The sequence below is a fragment of the Archocentrus centrarchus genome, chromosome 7, assembly GCF_007364275.1.
Source record: "Archocentrus centrarchus isolate MPI-CPG fArcCen1 chromosome 7, fArcCen1, whole genome shotgun sequence".
Taxonomy (NCBI): Eukaryota; Metazoa; Chordata; class Actinopteri; order Cichliformes; family Cichlidae; genus Archocentrus; species Archocentrus centrarchus.
Genome location: NC_044352.1, coordinates 10,037,620 through 10,051,750, shown reverse-complemented (window position 1 = coordinate 10,051,750; position 14,131 = coordinate 10,037,620). Strand labels below are relative to the sequence as shown.

The window sequence follows — 14,131 nt, the reverse complement described above, 5'->3', positions numbered from 1 at the left end:
GGCGACTGCGTCTGCTGCATCGCTGCTTCTTAAAGTGACAGCAGGGAATCATAAAGCCTCATCCTGCAGGATTATTACCTGCACGGTTCTGTCTACTGACGGGGGGCTTCAATGTCCGACAGGTGAACAGTTTATTCTAATAAAGACAGGCAGGGTGATGAGCATCCAGCTGGACTGGGAAACCATGCTCAACAGCACAGATGATGGCTGGATGTGCAGAAAAGGTCATGTTCTAGTCCAATCACAGCAAAGTTTGTTCATATAGAATAGAAATAAACAGAAGTCTATGCTTCCATTTATGTATTTATTTTAACACAAACCACAATGACATGAGCAAAAACAGGAGAAGGCAGGCACTAACTCTAAATCCTCACTATTTAATTAATGAACTGTAACAACAAGTGGACAAAGGGCCTGCCTTTAAAGCATGACATGCATCAGGAGTCAGCTCTCACTGGCTTCCAAAGTCCTGTGTTAAAAGAATTCCTGAATGGATGACGGAAACCTTTGGAAAGGAGTTAATAAATAAGTATAGCTTTGTTAGTCTCTCATTACTGTTAAGTTAAACAGTAGGCACTGCATCAGTTTCACAAAGTGCTGCTAAGACAAGGGAAAAATAGTTTTAAAATATGGAACAAATTGTTGTGATCTGACTGTCCAATCTCAAACATCAGCAACATAAAGTCATATTTCCAACTAGTAAAGATTTACATTAAATACTTTTTGTTAAGTAACGTTTTGCAAAATGAAGAACAGCAAAATTTTTCCTTCTTCTTCAGATAAAACTTCAGACGCTTTTTTAAAAATAATTCGTTATAGAAGTGGCTTTTCAGAGCTCATGTCTTGAGTAAATATGAGAGGAACTGTTATAAAAGACTAACTGAACAACTGCCATCCTCCAAGATTTTAAGTGTTGCATGACATGAGATGCAGGAAATGTAAAACAATACAAAAATTAAATAAATTTAAACGATCGAGCAGATACAAAAATTTCAGAGAAGTTTAAGTCTGACAGAGTTTTAGGAAAAGTTCCTTAATTGGAACAAAGAAACAATCATACAAGTTTTGACACAAATACAGTAACGTGTTCTTTTCATGCAGTTTATAATATTTAGCCCAGAAACCGACTTGACTAACTTCAAAATTCTCTTGTCATAATAACACAGACATGAACTATTCTGTGTGAGATATGACACAGCAGAACCAGGACTGCAAGTCATTTACAAACCCGAGCTGACACGTTAGAAGGCTGAATTCTGTTTTTCACTAATTGCAGAATTTGGGTCCAGGTGTTGCAACGATGTCCTCATAGGGAGCGTGCTGACGCAGACAGAGGACTTGTTGTTTTTTCAGGATGAGGAGACAGAAGAAGGTGGTTGCAGCTTGCCAGCGATTGCTTCCTTCACAGAGTGCCTGCAGGCTGAACGTGGGGTCGCTGCTGTCACTTTGGCTCTGCTGCAAACACACACACACACAAAGACAAGAGTTTAATTTCCCTGACATCATCCCTAATCCTCTCCTATCCTTCTCATTGTTAAATGCCTGTCCACTGACTATAGTTTCTCATCTGTCATTCATTGTTAAATAGAGCAAGGTGCAGAATAAGACAGAGCAGGGTGTCCACAGATAAATATAACTTCAATTTAGCAATATTATTTTATCCACCCCCGCACCCATTTTCTTCTGCTTGTCCTTGCCATGTAATTGACAACTAATTTTGTTAGTAAATGGCTACCTCTGTGCAACTGATTTCACCTAGCGATAGCCAGCAACCTCTCATCAACCATTAAAGCGAATACACATTTATTCATAGCAACAGGAAGTTGCCAGGGGGCACCAACTGGCTCTCCTCCAATCTAATTGTATAATGAGAATAAAGGTATTCTATTCTATTCTATTCCATTCTATTCTAAGACCTGTGACTGAGACTTAAGGAATCATGTATGCCAATGAACCTTCTATTTTTAAGACATCTTTTTCAGGAATCATGTACTAACGTTGCATTGGTTTATGCATCTTGTCAGCTTACTGGTAAGTATTCGGCACCATTGAACTTTTCAAACTTTTGCCACATTTCAGGCTTCAAACATAAATATATAAAATTTTAATTTTTTGTGAAGAATCAACAACAAGTGGGACACAATCGTGAAGTGGAATGAAATTTATTGGATGTGTCAAACTTTTTTAACAAATAAAAAACTGAAAAGTGGGGCGTGCAATATTATTCAAGCCCTTTACTTTCAGTGCAGCAAACTCACTCCAGAAGTTCCACCTGTGTGTTATCAAGTCTCCGTATAAATGCACCTGCATAGTCTCAGGGTTCTGTTCAAAGTGCAGAGAGCATCATGAAGACCAAGGAACACACCAGGCAGGTCCGAGATACTGTTGTGGAGAAGTTCAAAGTCGGATTTGGATACAAAAAGATTTCCCAAGCTTTAAACATTCAATTCAATTTCAATTCAATTCAATTCAATTCAATTTTATTTATATAGCGCCAAATCACAACAAACTGTCGCCTCAAGGCGCTTTGTATTGTGGGTAAAGACCCTACAATAATACAGAGAAAACCCAACAGTCAAAACGACCCCCTATGAGCAAGCACTTGGCGACAGTGGAAAGGAAAAACTCCCTTTTAACAGGAAGAAACCTCCAGCAGAACATCTCAAGGAGCACTGTGCAGGCAATCATATTGAAATGGAAGGAGTATCAGACCACTGCAAATCTACCAAGACCCGGCTGTCCCTCTAAACTTTCATCTCAAACAAGGAGAAGACTGATCAGAGATGCAGCCAAGAGGCCCATGATCACTCTGGATGAACTGCAGAGATCTACAGCTGAGGTGGGAGAGTCTGTCCATAGGACAACAATCAGTCGTACACTGCACAAATCTGGCCTTTATGGAAGAGTGGCAAGAAGAAAGCCATTTCTCAAAGATATCCATAAAAAGTCTCGTTTAAAGTTTGCCACAAGCCACCTGGGAGACACACCAAACATATGGAAGAAGGTGCTCTGGTCAGATGAAACTGTTTGGCCACAATGCAAAACGATATGTTTGGCGTAAAAGCAACACAGCTCATCACCCTGAACACACCATACCCACTGTCAAACATGGTGGTGGCAGCATCATGGTTTGGGCCTGGTTTTCATCAGCAGGGACAGGGAAGATGGTCAAAATAGATGGGAAGATGGATGGGGCCAAATACAGGACCATTCTGGAAGAAAACCTGTTGGAGTCTGCAAGAGACCTGAGACTGGGACGGAGATTTATCTTCCAACAAGACAATGATCCAAAACATAAAGCCAAATCTACAATGGAATGGTTCATAAATAAACGTATCCAGGTGTTGGAATGGCCAAGTCAAAGTCCAGACCTGAATCCAATCGAGAATCTGTGGAAAGAGCTGAAGACTGCAAACGCTCTCCATCCAACCTCACTGAGCTCGAGCTGTTTTGCAAGGAAGAATGGGCAAGAATTTCAGTCTCTCTATGTGCACAACTGACAGAGACATACCCCAAGCGACTTGCAGCTGTAATTGCAGCAAAAGGTGGCGCTACAAAGTATTAACGCAAGGGGGCCGAATAATATTGCACGCCCCACTTTTCAGTTTTTTATTTGTTAAAAAAGTTTGACACATCCAATAAATTTCATTCCACTTCACGATTGTGTCCCACTTGTTGTTGATTCTTCACAAAAAATTAAAAATTTATATCTTTATGTTTGAAGCCTGAAATGTGGCAAAAGTTTGAAAAGTTCAATGGGGCCGAATACTTTCGCAAGGCACTGTATATAGCTCCGCATCACAACAAACAGTCGCCTCAAGGTGCTTTATATTGTATGGTAAAGACCATATAATAATTACAGAGAAAACCCAACAGTCAAAACGACCCCCTGTGAGCAAGCACTTGGCAACGGTGGGAAGGAAAAACTCTCTATTAACAGGAAGAAACCTCCGGCTCAGGGAGGGGCAGATAACATTAAGTTTCAGGGTTCTAGCCAGCAGTTGATTGCTGAGAGTTTCAGCAGTTAGCTAGCGACCCAACCATCATACGATCACACCGGCCTGTGAATTTTTCTGGGTAGAACTCAGAGCTTCATACCTTTCAAGACTTTTTCTTATTAAATGTCTAATTAATACATTTTAAGGAAAAATAATACTCTGGTATCCTCAACTCCAGTTACACCCAAGATGGAGTAGCTGGTGCTACTGTGATTCTAATGTCCGACCATTTAGTATTTATAGAATCTTACTTTTAGAGCCTTCAGAAGCTTCTGTGCTTGCCTGGTTATCCTCCTCTCCTCAAAATCCTGGCTGTTCAGCATAGACTGCAGGTAGAAAAGGCACCATATTTCAGTCAGTGATGCTGGGCACATTGCCAAGACAGCATGGGAAATGAACACCTGCCATCTGTCAAGTGCTAATAGATTGGAGTTTGTCTATTATACCAGCTATTTTCACACACAATCATCCATTATTAGCTCACTTTCATTCCAAAGATAAGGTGGGTGTGAAGCACAGGCTGGCAGAGGACAGTTTGCTGCCCTGTTTCTATTTGTAACTGCGTGTCCACAAGCACCTGAGTGTGGAGGGAGGTTGACTGTGCGCTGTGCTCCAAGTAGGACGGATGGACAAACATGGAGTCTTCAGATGGAAGTGATGGATGAGTAAACTCTGACCTGTTTTCATCCTGACAGGCACACAACACAGATTATGAGCTGAAAAAAATGAAAGGAAGAGAGTTTTTTTTTTTTTTTTAACCTGACATCTTAATGCTTACTTGTGCAAGCTGTGGGTAACTCTCATGCTGGTTGTTGTCATCATATTCAGTCAGCTCAGTGTGCGTTTTTTCGGGATCAACTGATGAATCTACAACACTGATGTCTGCAGCGAAGGCACTTCGGTCACTCTGAACTAAGGAGCAGAACAAAGCACAACACGAGTGACACATTAAAAATAAAAAAGATAGTTCAGTCAAGTTATACAGCATTTCTCATACCTCACAAGTTCTTACCGTTTTGCTCCTCCTGACGTATCACCTCAACATCCTCATGCACACCATAGCATTTCACCTGGAGAAAACTCTTGGCAAAGAGCTGCAAATGTAAAACATGATTTAATATTAGTAGCAGGGATTTAATATTTTCCATTGACAGATTCAGTGTATAATTTTATGTTTGCCAAAATGCAGAGTTTAATTAAAAGGTTCTGGGAATTACCCCGTCAAATTAAAAAGCCTTACTTGAATTAAATTGGCTTATCTACTCTTCGCATGCACATCCGGAACATGTCAAAACATGGCTGTTATTTTAAGATCACTCAGTGGAAATCCTGTTGTGTCTTCTTGCACTTGTGCCTCTGCACTGGATGCTGGATCAATCATTTTAACTTCATTTTCATTCTGTGTAAGTGAAGGAACTCGCAGCAAGGCAAATATGGCAATTGTGGCAAGTGATTAGTCAAGATTATGTTGGTGAGGCATTTTGATATTATCATCACAGTTCAGGTTTTTCCACTGTATGCCCTCCTTCACATGCCTCAGCGAGTTACAGTAGAAGACTATCACCAAAACCCCCCAAAAACGAGCACGCTCCTGGCCCCACTCCTGACCCGACATGCATTTCGTCTTTCAAACAATGGACTCTTTACCTCAAAAACTGTTTTAGCCAGAGACCCCACCATCATCACTAAGTTTTATTAATCTGGAGAACAAATTTATGAATTCTCTTTACACAAGTTTAAGGTTTGTCATGAAACTGCAGCGTGCGTGCTCTGGAAGTTATCCGGAGGTGAACAAGAAAGGGTTTTTGAAAGGGAAATCAGGTATGGAACCTTTTCATCAAATCTGGTGATATTATTATGGGATTCATTGCTGGGAATGTAGTAGGGCTTCACCTCCTTTATCTGGGGCGATAGTACAGTGGAACACGGCTGTGCAAAAAGTTTTTTTGCACCTCCGCTCTCTTTCCACTGCATGAGCTGCACAGTCGGTGGGGCCATCTCCAAAGGATCAACCAGATCGGAAAAGTCAGAAAGCTGCTCTCTGATGTATTCGTTGCTAAGCTCTTTAGTCTGATCCACCACCAGCTTGCGTTTCCTCTTTCCCTTCTTCCTTGTGGAGTTGGCTAAAGAAAAATAGATCATACAAGAGTGTATGTGAGAAAAAGAGTGGAACTGAAGCTGTTAGTTTTGCTCTTGCTTTCAATGTTCAGATGTGTGTGGCTTCTTGGTGCTCACGAGTGATGGGCACTGGTTCAAGAGCAAAGGCCTCCCCCTCATTAACAAGCAGGGTGGTCTGATTCGCCGTCGGGGTCTCAACTTCCATGGAATTTGTTGTGTTAGCATCTGCAAAACATATGGGGTCTGTTCTGAGCAAACATCTCTTTACTCTCTTAATGAACAACACAATTCACTGGCGCTGTTGTACAATCAAGCAAGTACTGTTGCAACTGTTGAAATGAAAGTGAAAAATGAATTTATATAGCTCATATAAAATACAATCACAACGAATTATCACCTTGTTGATCATTCTGTAGGTTTTCATTTTGTAGCTCCTCCAGAATGAAGTCTGTGGCATTATCACTGGATTGCGTCAGAAAGTCTAGAAAGTCAGCGTAAATGCAAGTCAATTTTAATCCCGATATGAAAAAAGCAACAAAACAAGATCCACAACCATATTACTGGAAAAAGTTTTCAGACTCATTATTTTGATGTAATTTGTACAGAGGTGGGCTTTCACAGGACTGATGAATGGGTGCAGTGAGTAGATTGTGTTCTTTGTGGGGGTTTAATTCACTTGTTATTAAAACCAGAAAAGCAGGCAGGAGACATGATATTCTTTGTGTTGGAGTTCAGATGCTGGATCTCTGAAAGGATACATAAACACGACTCCTGCTGAGGACCTTAAGGCATAAACAGACAGTCTCCTCTCACAGATATCAAAGATATTGGCAGACATGAGAAATCCAGGTCAAAATTTTCACAGTTTATAACCAGGACAGGGAGTGGAAACACCACTCGGAAAAGGGGGCAAGTCCAGGAGAGCTCTGTGTGTTGTGACATTTTACTGAAACACCTAATGGAAGACAGGCTTGTACTCCTTTTTAAATTTGTATATACAGTATTTAATGATTAAACACAAATTTTTGATGGCCTGCTGAATGCTGGTATATTTGAATGAGTCTAACATTTCCTGATTCAGATGTTTAAAGATGTTCTTCAGGACAAAAACCTGAAAATAATCTGATCCTGATCAATTCAGACTACCGAGTAAATCAAATCCATCGTCCTCATCCCCAAATGCATCTTCACGCTGAGCCAAGCTCTCGATTTTCACATCCAGCACTGCATCGCAATGACCTTGGCACTCATCTCCTATCGAACACGATCGAACACACGAAAAGGAGAATTAAATCGGGCTCAACACAAACAAAGAAAATAACAATAACTCACATCAAGGCAGAAAGTACCAGGCCATGACAAAACAATCCAACTCTTACCAACGTCTTCAAAGTTTAGAAAGCTCTTTCCAAAATCCTCTTTCAGAGTGATTTCCTCTGGTCGACTCTGGTTCAGTGAAAAGTGGTCCACAACATCTATGTCACTGGCATGTGGACACAAACAGAACACATATTCATCAGGTTTAAAAAAACAAACAAACAAAAAAGCAATGAATTTATGTATAATTGCAGAGCAGCCATGCCTAATCAACCTTATGTTGATTAGGCATTAGGCTTATGTTCTGCTCATATCCTTTTATACTTAACAAGTGTAAATTACACCTCTCATAGAAATCATGGCTATAAATGACAGGTTGGGACATGTTGGAGTAGAGAGGAAAACAATACCTGGGGTCTGGCAGCTGGGAGTCAAAGGTAGTGAAATCTTCGATCAAAGTAATCGCTTTTATTGTGGCTTCAAGCCCCTCCACAGTCATATCTGTCTGTCCTGGTGTATTATCAGACAGCAAGTACATAAATTAAGTTTTCATACCTTACACATGAAGAATAAGGAATGCCTACCACCTGTCTCTGTCTATGGGATTCTTTGTGATTGTGTACAACAGAAAACCATAAATCAATAAATTGGATTGAAAATTTTGCTTCCTGCAATAAGTTAGTTAAGTAATTACGTCGTCCTCTGATGGTTGTTGTGACTGGGATAAGAGTCAGACTTCAGTCACCACTTTATTAAGTACACACAGCTAAAACTAACGCAGCCTATTACATAAGTTATGTCATAAATACTCCTTTCATGAAGGTTGTTCAGTTTTTGTTGAAGCTGTTTCAACTTTATTGTTCGTGCTGCATCATAAAATAAATGATCATATGGCTGGCTCACACACGCACAGTTTAATGTACCACACGCTAACTTTCATAAACACAGGATTAATTGAATCTCAGTTTCTGCCAGTCATCCTCTCCATGTTATCAAATTGTGAAAGAAGCCATGGTCCTGCTAAAATTCAGGTTTTATTTTTATTTATTCAAGAGGAACTGTTACATAAACTAAACAAAGCCAGCTGCTCTGATTAAAAATTTCCATTCATATTTTATAATGTTATTCTTCCCCATCTAACTGGTTGTCAACATAAGTCCCTGCATTTGCACAAATGTATAAATAAATAAATAAGTAATATTTCATTAAATCCTGTGTAACCATAGCCCATTTAAACCCTTGGTGTTTTAATTGTGGCTATTGAAATAACTGTTGACACTGACCACAAAAGAGAAAAAGAAAAAAGGTCAGGGGGATGTTACCTGGCCTGAATGCTGCTTTAACTTTAACCAGGGCATCGCTGCAGTCCGCAAGGAGATACTTTGCTTTTCTGGAGTAGATTCGGACCACACCAAGGAGCAGATGACCAGATGTCCGCAAACCAATTTTCATCTACAAAGAACACATGCTCACGTCTCAGACAACACCCACACCAGGGTTAATATACAAGGTTAACAGAGACAATATGTAAATTATTTGAGTTAACTCCACAAAAGTAAAAACTAGACATACAGGAAATGTCGGCGTGAGTATAATCACTGTTAGTTTGGAGATCACAGTAATTTTTCACAATTTAATTTTACTCATAGACTAATAGTTTCTTCTTTACCTAAGTAAAAAAGAAACTTTTTTTTTTTTTTTAACACTGATGTCCTTGGACTTTGTCAAACAGAATATGGCAATAATTTTACCATTTGGCTGCCAAGGATTTTGATTAAAAATGTGACTGGAAAAAAAAAAAAAAAAAAAAAAAAAGTAAGAATTTAAAGTAGTCTCAAATATACCAAGTGTCATGAACACTGTTACAGAGATCATAATGTCCAGCAGTACTTGGGCTTTACCAAAGCAATTTAGGGACAACTTTTTTAAAATGAGTCTTCAAAGCATGGATGTCTTGTTTTGTTAAATGCCTGCTGCCTTGACTCCTCTTTCCTCCTGTCTCTGGTGGGAAGGACTGCAGCGCAGGTGAAATATCCACAACCCTATTACCAGATATCAGGAGACTAATTGAGGATATATTTCTTCTTCTTCTTCATTTTCTTCTTCTTCTTCCTCTTCTGTCACACCAACCTTCTGCACATCCTCTGTCATTACACCACAGTGGTCGGACTCATTTAAAGGGGAGATGAGGCAGCCTACAGAGAGGAGGTCCTGAAGCTGACAGCCTGGTGTTCAGAGAACAGCCTGGCACTGAACACCATGAAAACCAAAGAAATCATCATCGATTTCAGGAAGCACAGGACTGACAGGACAGATAACATCACAGCTGTTATCAAGAAGGCTCAGCAGCAACTTCACTTCCTGAGGGTCCTCAGGAAGAACAACTTGGACTCAAACCTGCTGCTGACCTTCTACCGCTCATCCATTGAGAGTCTGCTGACGTACTGTATCACAGTATGGTATGGCAGCTGCACTGAGGCAGACAGGAAAGCTTCAGAGGGTAGTCAAGACAGCACAAAGAATCGTTGGATGCCCTCTCCCCTCCCTGACAGACATCTACATCTCCCGCTGCATCAGCAGAGCCAAAAACATCATCAAGGACAGCTCACACCCTGGCTTTGAACTGTTTGACCTGCTGCCCTCTGGCAGGAGCTACAGATGCATCAAAGCCAGAACAAACAGACTCAAGAACAGTTTCTTTGGCAAAGCAATCACCACCCTGAACTCACACACTCACCCACTCTAACTGTGCAATACCCACATCTCTGTGCAATATTATATTATTCATAACGAACAATATCTATATCTACGCTGTGTAATATCCAATATTCATATATACGCACACACACACACGTTTTATTTTTTACAATGTATATATTTTTATACATTCTCTTATTTTCTATATTTTTTATACATTTTATTTTCTGTATATATTTGTATACATTCTTTTATTTTCTGTATATTTTATAAATACTATTTTATTTTCTGTATATTTTTTAGAAGTACTAATTTATATTTTATAAAGTTTGACTTTCTTCTGCATGGCACTGAACAGGAGTGGCCCTCCAATCTCATTGTACATCCTGTATAATGACAATAAAGGCATTCTATTCAACCAAAAACCTTCTCTATTCCTTCTTATTGGCAGCTCCATATTTAACATCTTTTGTCCAATATATCCACTATATCCAAAATCATCTCAACCTTGTCTCTCTAAAATTGTCTCCAAAGTGCGTGACCTGAGTTGCCTCTCTGATATACTCATTTCTAATCCTGCCCATCCTGGTCACTCCCCACGAAAATCTTAACATCTGCAACTCTGCCACCTCCAGCTCAGCCTCCAGTCGTTTTTTTTTTAAAAAAACCTTTGTAAACCTCCCCTTTCACTCTTGCTGCTATCCTTCTATCACTTATGACCCCTGACACTTGTCTCCACCTGCTCGACCCTGCCTGCACTCTCTGTATAAACTGAGAAATGAAAAAGGGATAAAAAGTCTTTGTCACTGCGGTTACATTTGTCAATAAAACTAACATCACTGTGTTTATGAGACTGGGATGTCTACATAAATGTCTGTCAACTGCTTTCACAAACTGTCAGATTTATACTGTAATAACTATTATGAAACTTTGCCCCTATAATACCACCTATTTTCTAATAATTCCATCCATCCATCCATTCTCTTCCGCTTATCCGGGGCCGGATCGCGGGGCAGGAGCCTAAGCAGAGAAGCCCAGGCTTCCCTCTCCCCAGCCACCTCCTCCAGCTCATCCGGAGGGACCCCAAGGAGTTCCCAGGCCAGCCGAGAGATATAATCTCCCCAGCGTGTCCTTGGTCTACCACGGGGCCTCCTCCCGGTGGGACATGCCCGGAACACCTCACCCAAGAGGCGGCCAGGAGGCATCCTAATCAGATGCCCGCGCCACCTCAACTGGCTCCTTTCGATGTGGAGGAGCAGCCGCTCTACTCGGAGCCCCTCCCGGATGGCCGCACTCCTCACCTTATCTCTAAGGGAGAGGACAGCCACCCTTCGAAGGAAACTCATTTCTGCCGCTAGTAATTAAAAAGATTAAAAAAAAAAAAAAAAAAAAAAACTAACATGAGAAACTTAACTGAAACAAGCAACCCCATTTTGGAAACTGATCGAACGCAAACTAGATTGAAAACAAATAAAAGCTAATGAAAAATGCAAAACTATAATAACGCTGGCGTAAGTTATCAGAAAGTTTTCGCTTTAAAAATATTTACCTTGGGTGAAATGATTTCTCTGATGGTTGTTTCCAGGTTGCATTCAAACACATGGGCCTTTGTGAGCTTCCTTTCCCAGTGAGCTGCTAGCCAGATTTTGGCTAGAGATCCGCGCTTAGACGTAAACAGTTGTGTGTAGAACATTATGTTGGTAAGTTAGCTGCCACCTGTGAGGAAAATGTTAATGTTTGTTTAACTGCATTCCATGTCTCTGCTGAATTTATCCATCTTTATGTATATAAGATTAGAAAATAGATGTTTCGTTAACTGCTCTCCAAGCCTGACTTCTAGTGTCAACGTCGGCTAAAGTTAGCTAGTAGTGGGTAACTGCGACGCTGTGATGTTATCAGAATCTTTTTCACGGCCGCTTAATTTTTACTGTTTACAATGAAGGTAAAAGCATATAAAAATATTATTAATTCCACACAAGCACAGTAAAGGCTCGACATAAACATAACAGCCTACCTGAAGTTTGAAAGTACCGCCTTTTGACATTGAACCGCACAGCACCGCCAGGGGTTACCAAGCAACGACTTCCGCTCCCCGCCAATAAAATAAAATAAAACATTTTTTAATGGTAATCACTGATATAAATGGTCAAAAACCATTTAACATTACCAAAGAGTTGTCATGTTGCTGTTAAACTGAAACACATTCATACTGATGCAACAATTCAAGAGAAGGAAAATGTGCTCATTTTCTAATGAATTAGCTAATGTTTTAGAAGCGTTAAAAAACAAAAAACATAAACAGCATTGAATGTGGTTAACAGCAGTGCATTTCAGAGGCTTCATGCACCAGTGGGCTTCGATTCAGTTGGACAGATTGCGTCAAATTCAAACTGGTTTGCCCTCAGAGTCTTAACTTATTCATAAGCCCTGTGGATAACACTATGCTGTACAGATGAGGGTGTAAAGGAAAGGCATATACAAACCTTTGTGAATTATATGCTAAGCTTCAAATTAAATTTGTATAATTTCTCCTGCTGATGTTATGTTGAAAAAAAGGAAAGAAAGATGTGCAGAAATGATTAGTGTTGTGTGATTGCCACTTTAAAGTCTGACAAGTTCCATTTCACACATGATCAGGTGCAAATTCTTAAAGCAGTCCATCATAAATAAAGTGGTGAGCTGTTGTTTTGGTGTTTCTACTTCTTCTGCTTGTCATTTTCATCCTCATTTAATGGAATTTTTGGTCATAATCAACAGCATGAGGGTGTAGCAAGAGACTGTCATCCTGCTGCTATATATGATTTAGGAGCGCACATACAGGTGTTTTTAATTATCTGGGCTGCATTTCAAATTGATTTTTTTCCCCCCTGGAGTACATACCACAGCTTCTCTTATAAAGTAAGTGGTGCTGCATGTAGGATGCATACGACTTGGATATACTTCTTCATCATAACAGCGCCTTGAACTTTGACACTCATGCTGTATGTGTAGTTGGCACAGACAAAAAACATGCTGGGTTGGATACTGCAAAATGTGACCAAATATAGAAGGACAGCTTAAGATGTAAAACTGAATACCAGGTTTACACCTTGACTGGATGTATTGAATCTTTTATCATAGGAACATTGTGGCTCAGTGGTTAGCACTTGCAGCAAGAGGGACTTGAGTTTAAACTCAGGCAAGGCCGTTTTGTGTGGAGTTTGCATGTATCTCCTGTGACTGTGTAGGCTTTCTCCAGGAGCTCTGGTTTCTCCCACTGTCGAATACATGCAGGGTAAAGTCTCCTGTTACCTGTTCCTTTGTGGAAGGAGGAGCAGGACGAGCACAGCCAGAGCCCTACAAAATGACCTCCAGCAGGCCACTGGTGTGAATGTCTCTGACTAAACAATCAGAAACAGACTTCATGAGGGTGGCCTGAGAGCCCGACATCCTCTAGTGGGCCCTGTGCTCACTGCCCGGCACCGTGGAGCCCGATTGGCATGTGCCATAGAATACCAGAATCGGCAGATCCACCACTGGTGTCCTGTGCTTTTCACAGATGAAAGCAGGTTCACCCTGAGCACACGTGACAGCCGTGAATAAACAAAGGTTGATTAACAGTGTATATGCATTATGGTGAACCTAGACAGGTATTTGTAATTTGGCCACATTAGACATTTTTACAGGGCATTATAGAGAAACTACAAACTGTAACTGATATTTCCTTGTCTCTGTTAGCTTTGTTAAATCCAGTGACAGTAAAAACCATCATTGTGTTAAACGCATTAGTGAGACAAATTACGCCTGTTTCATTCCTACTGGTGCACTGAGGTAATCAGCCAGAATAACTTAAAACATCTGTGTTGGTGTCAAGGGTATTTTACAAATAATCAGAATATATTTTAATTTTTGTCTTCAAATAATTATCATACAACCTTCTATAAAATCAGTCTAAATCAAACAAACGAGGGCTGATAGAATTTCCACTGTCTTTCTGTTTGTATGCACTAGAGGGCATCGGG

General features: G+C 40.3%; 1 protein-coding gene across 1 annotated transcript; it reads right to left on the bottom strand.

Annotated features, from left to right (window-relative positions):
- Positions 1-287: 287 nt before the first annotated feature.
- Positions 288-12,376, bottom strand: rad21l1 (RAD21 cohesin complex component like 1). The gene is made up of 14 exons (XM_030734017.1): positions 12,145-12,376; positions 11,680-11,846; positions 8,756-8,885; positions 7,844-7,943; positions 7,496-7,599; positions 7,263-7,370; positions 6,514-6,597; positions 6,234-6,341; positions 5,892-6,121; positions 5,011-5,092; positions 4,777-4,910; positions 4,576-4,686; positions 4,250-4,324; positions 288-1,455 (listed from the first exon to the last, which is right to left on the bottom strand). Exons 2-14 carry the CDS (start codon positions 11,821-11,823, stop codon positions 1,267-1,269), a joined length of 1,599 nt encoding a protein of 532 aa, XP_030589877.1. The 5' UTR covers positions 11,824-11,846; positions 12,145-12,376; the 3' UTR covers positions 288-1,266.
- Between the last annotated feature and the right edge of the window lie 1,755 nt (positions 12,377-14,131).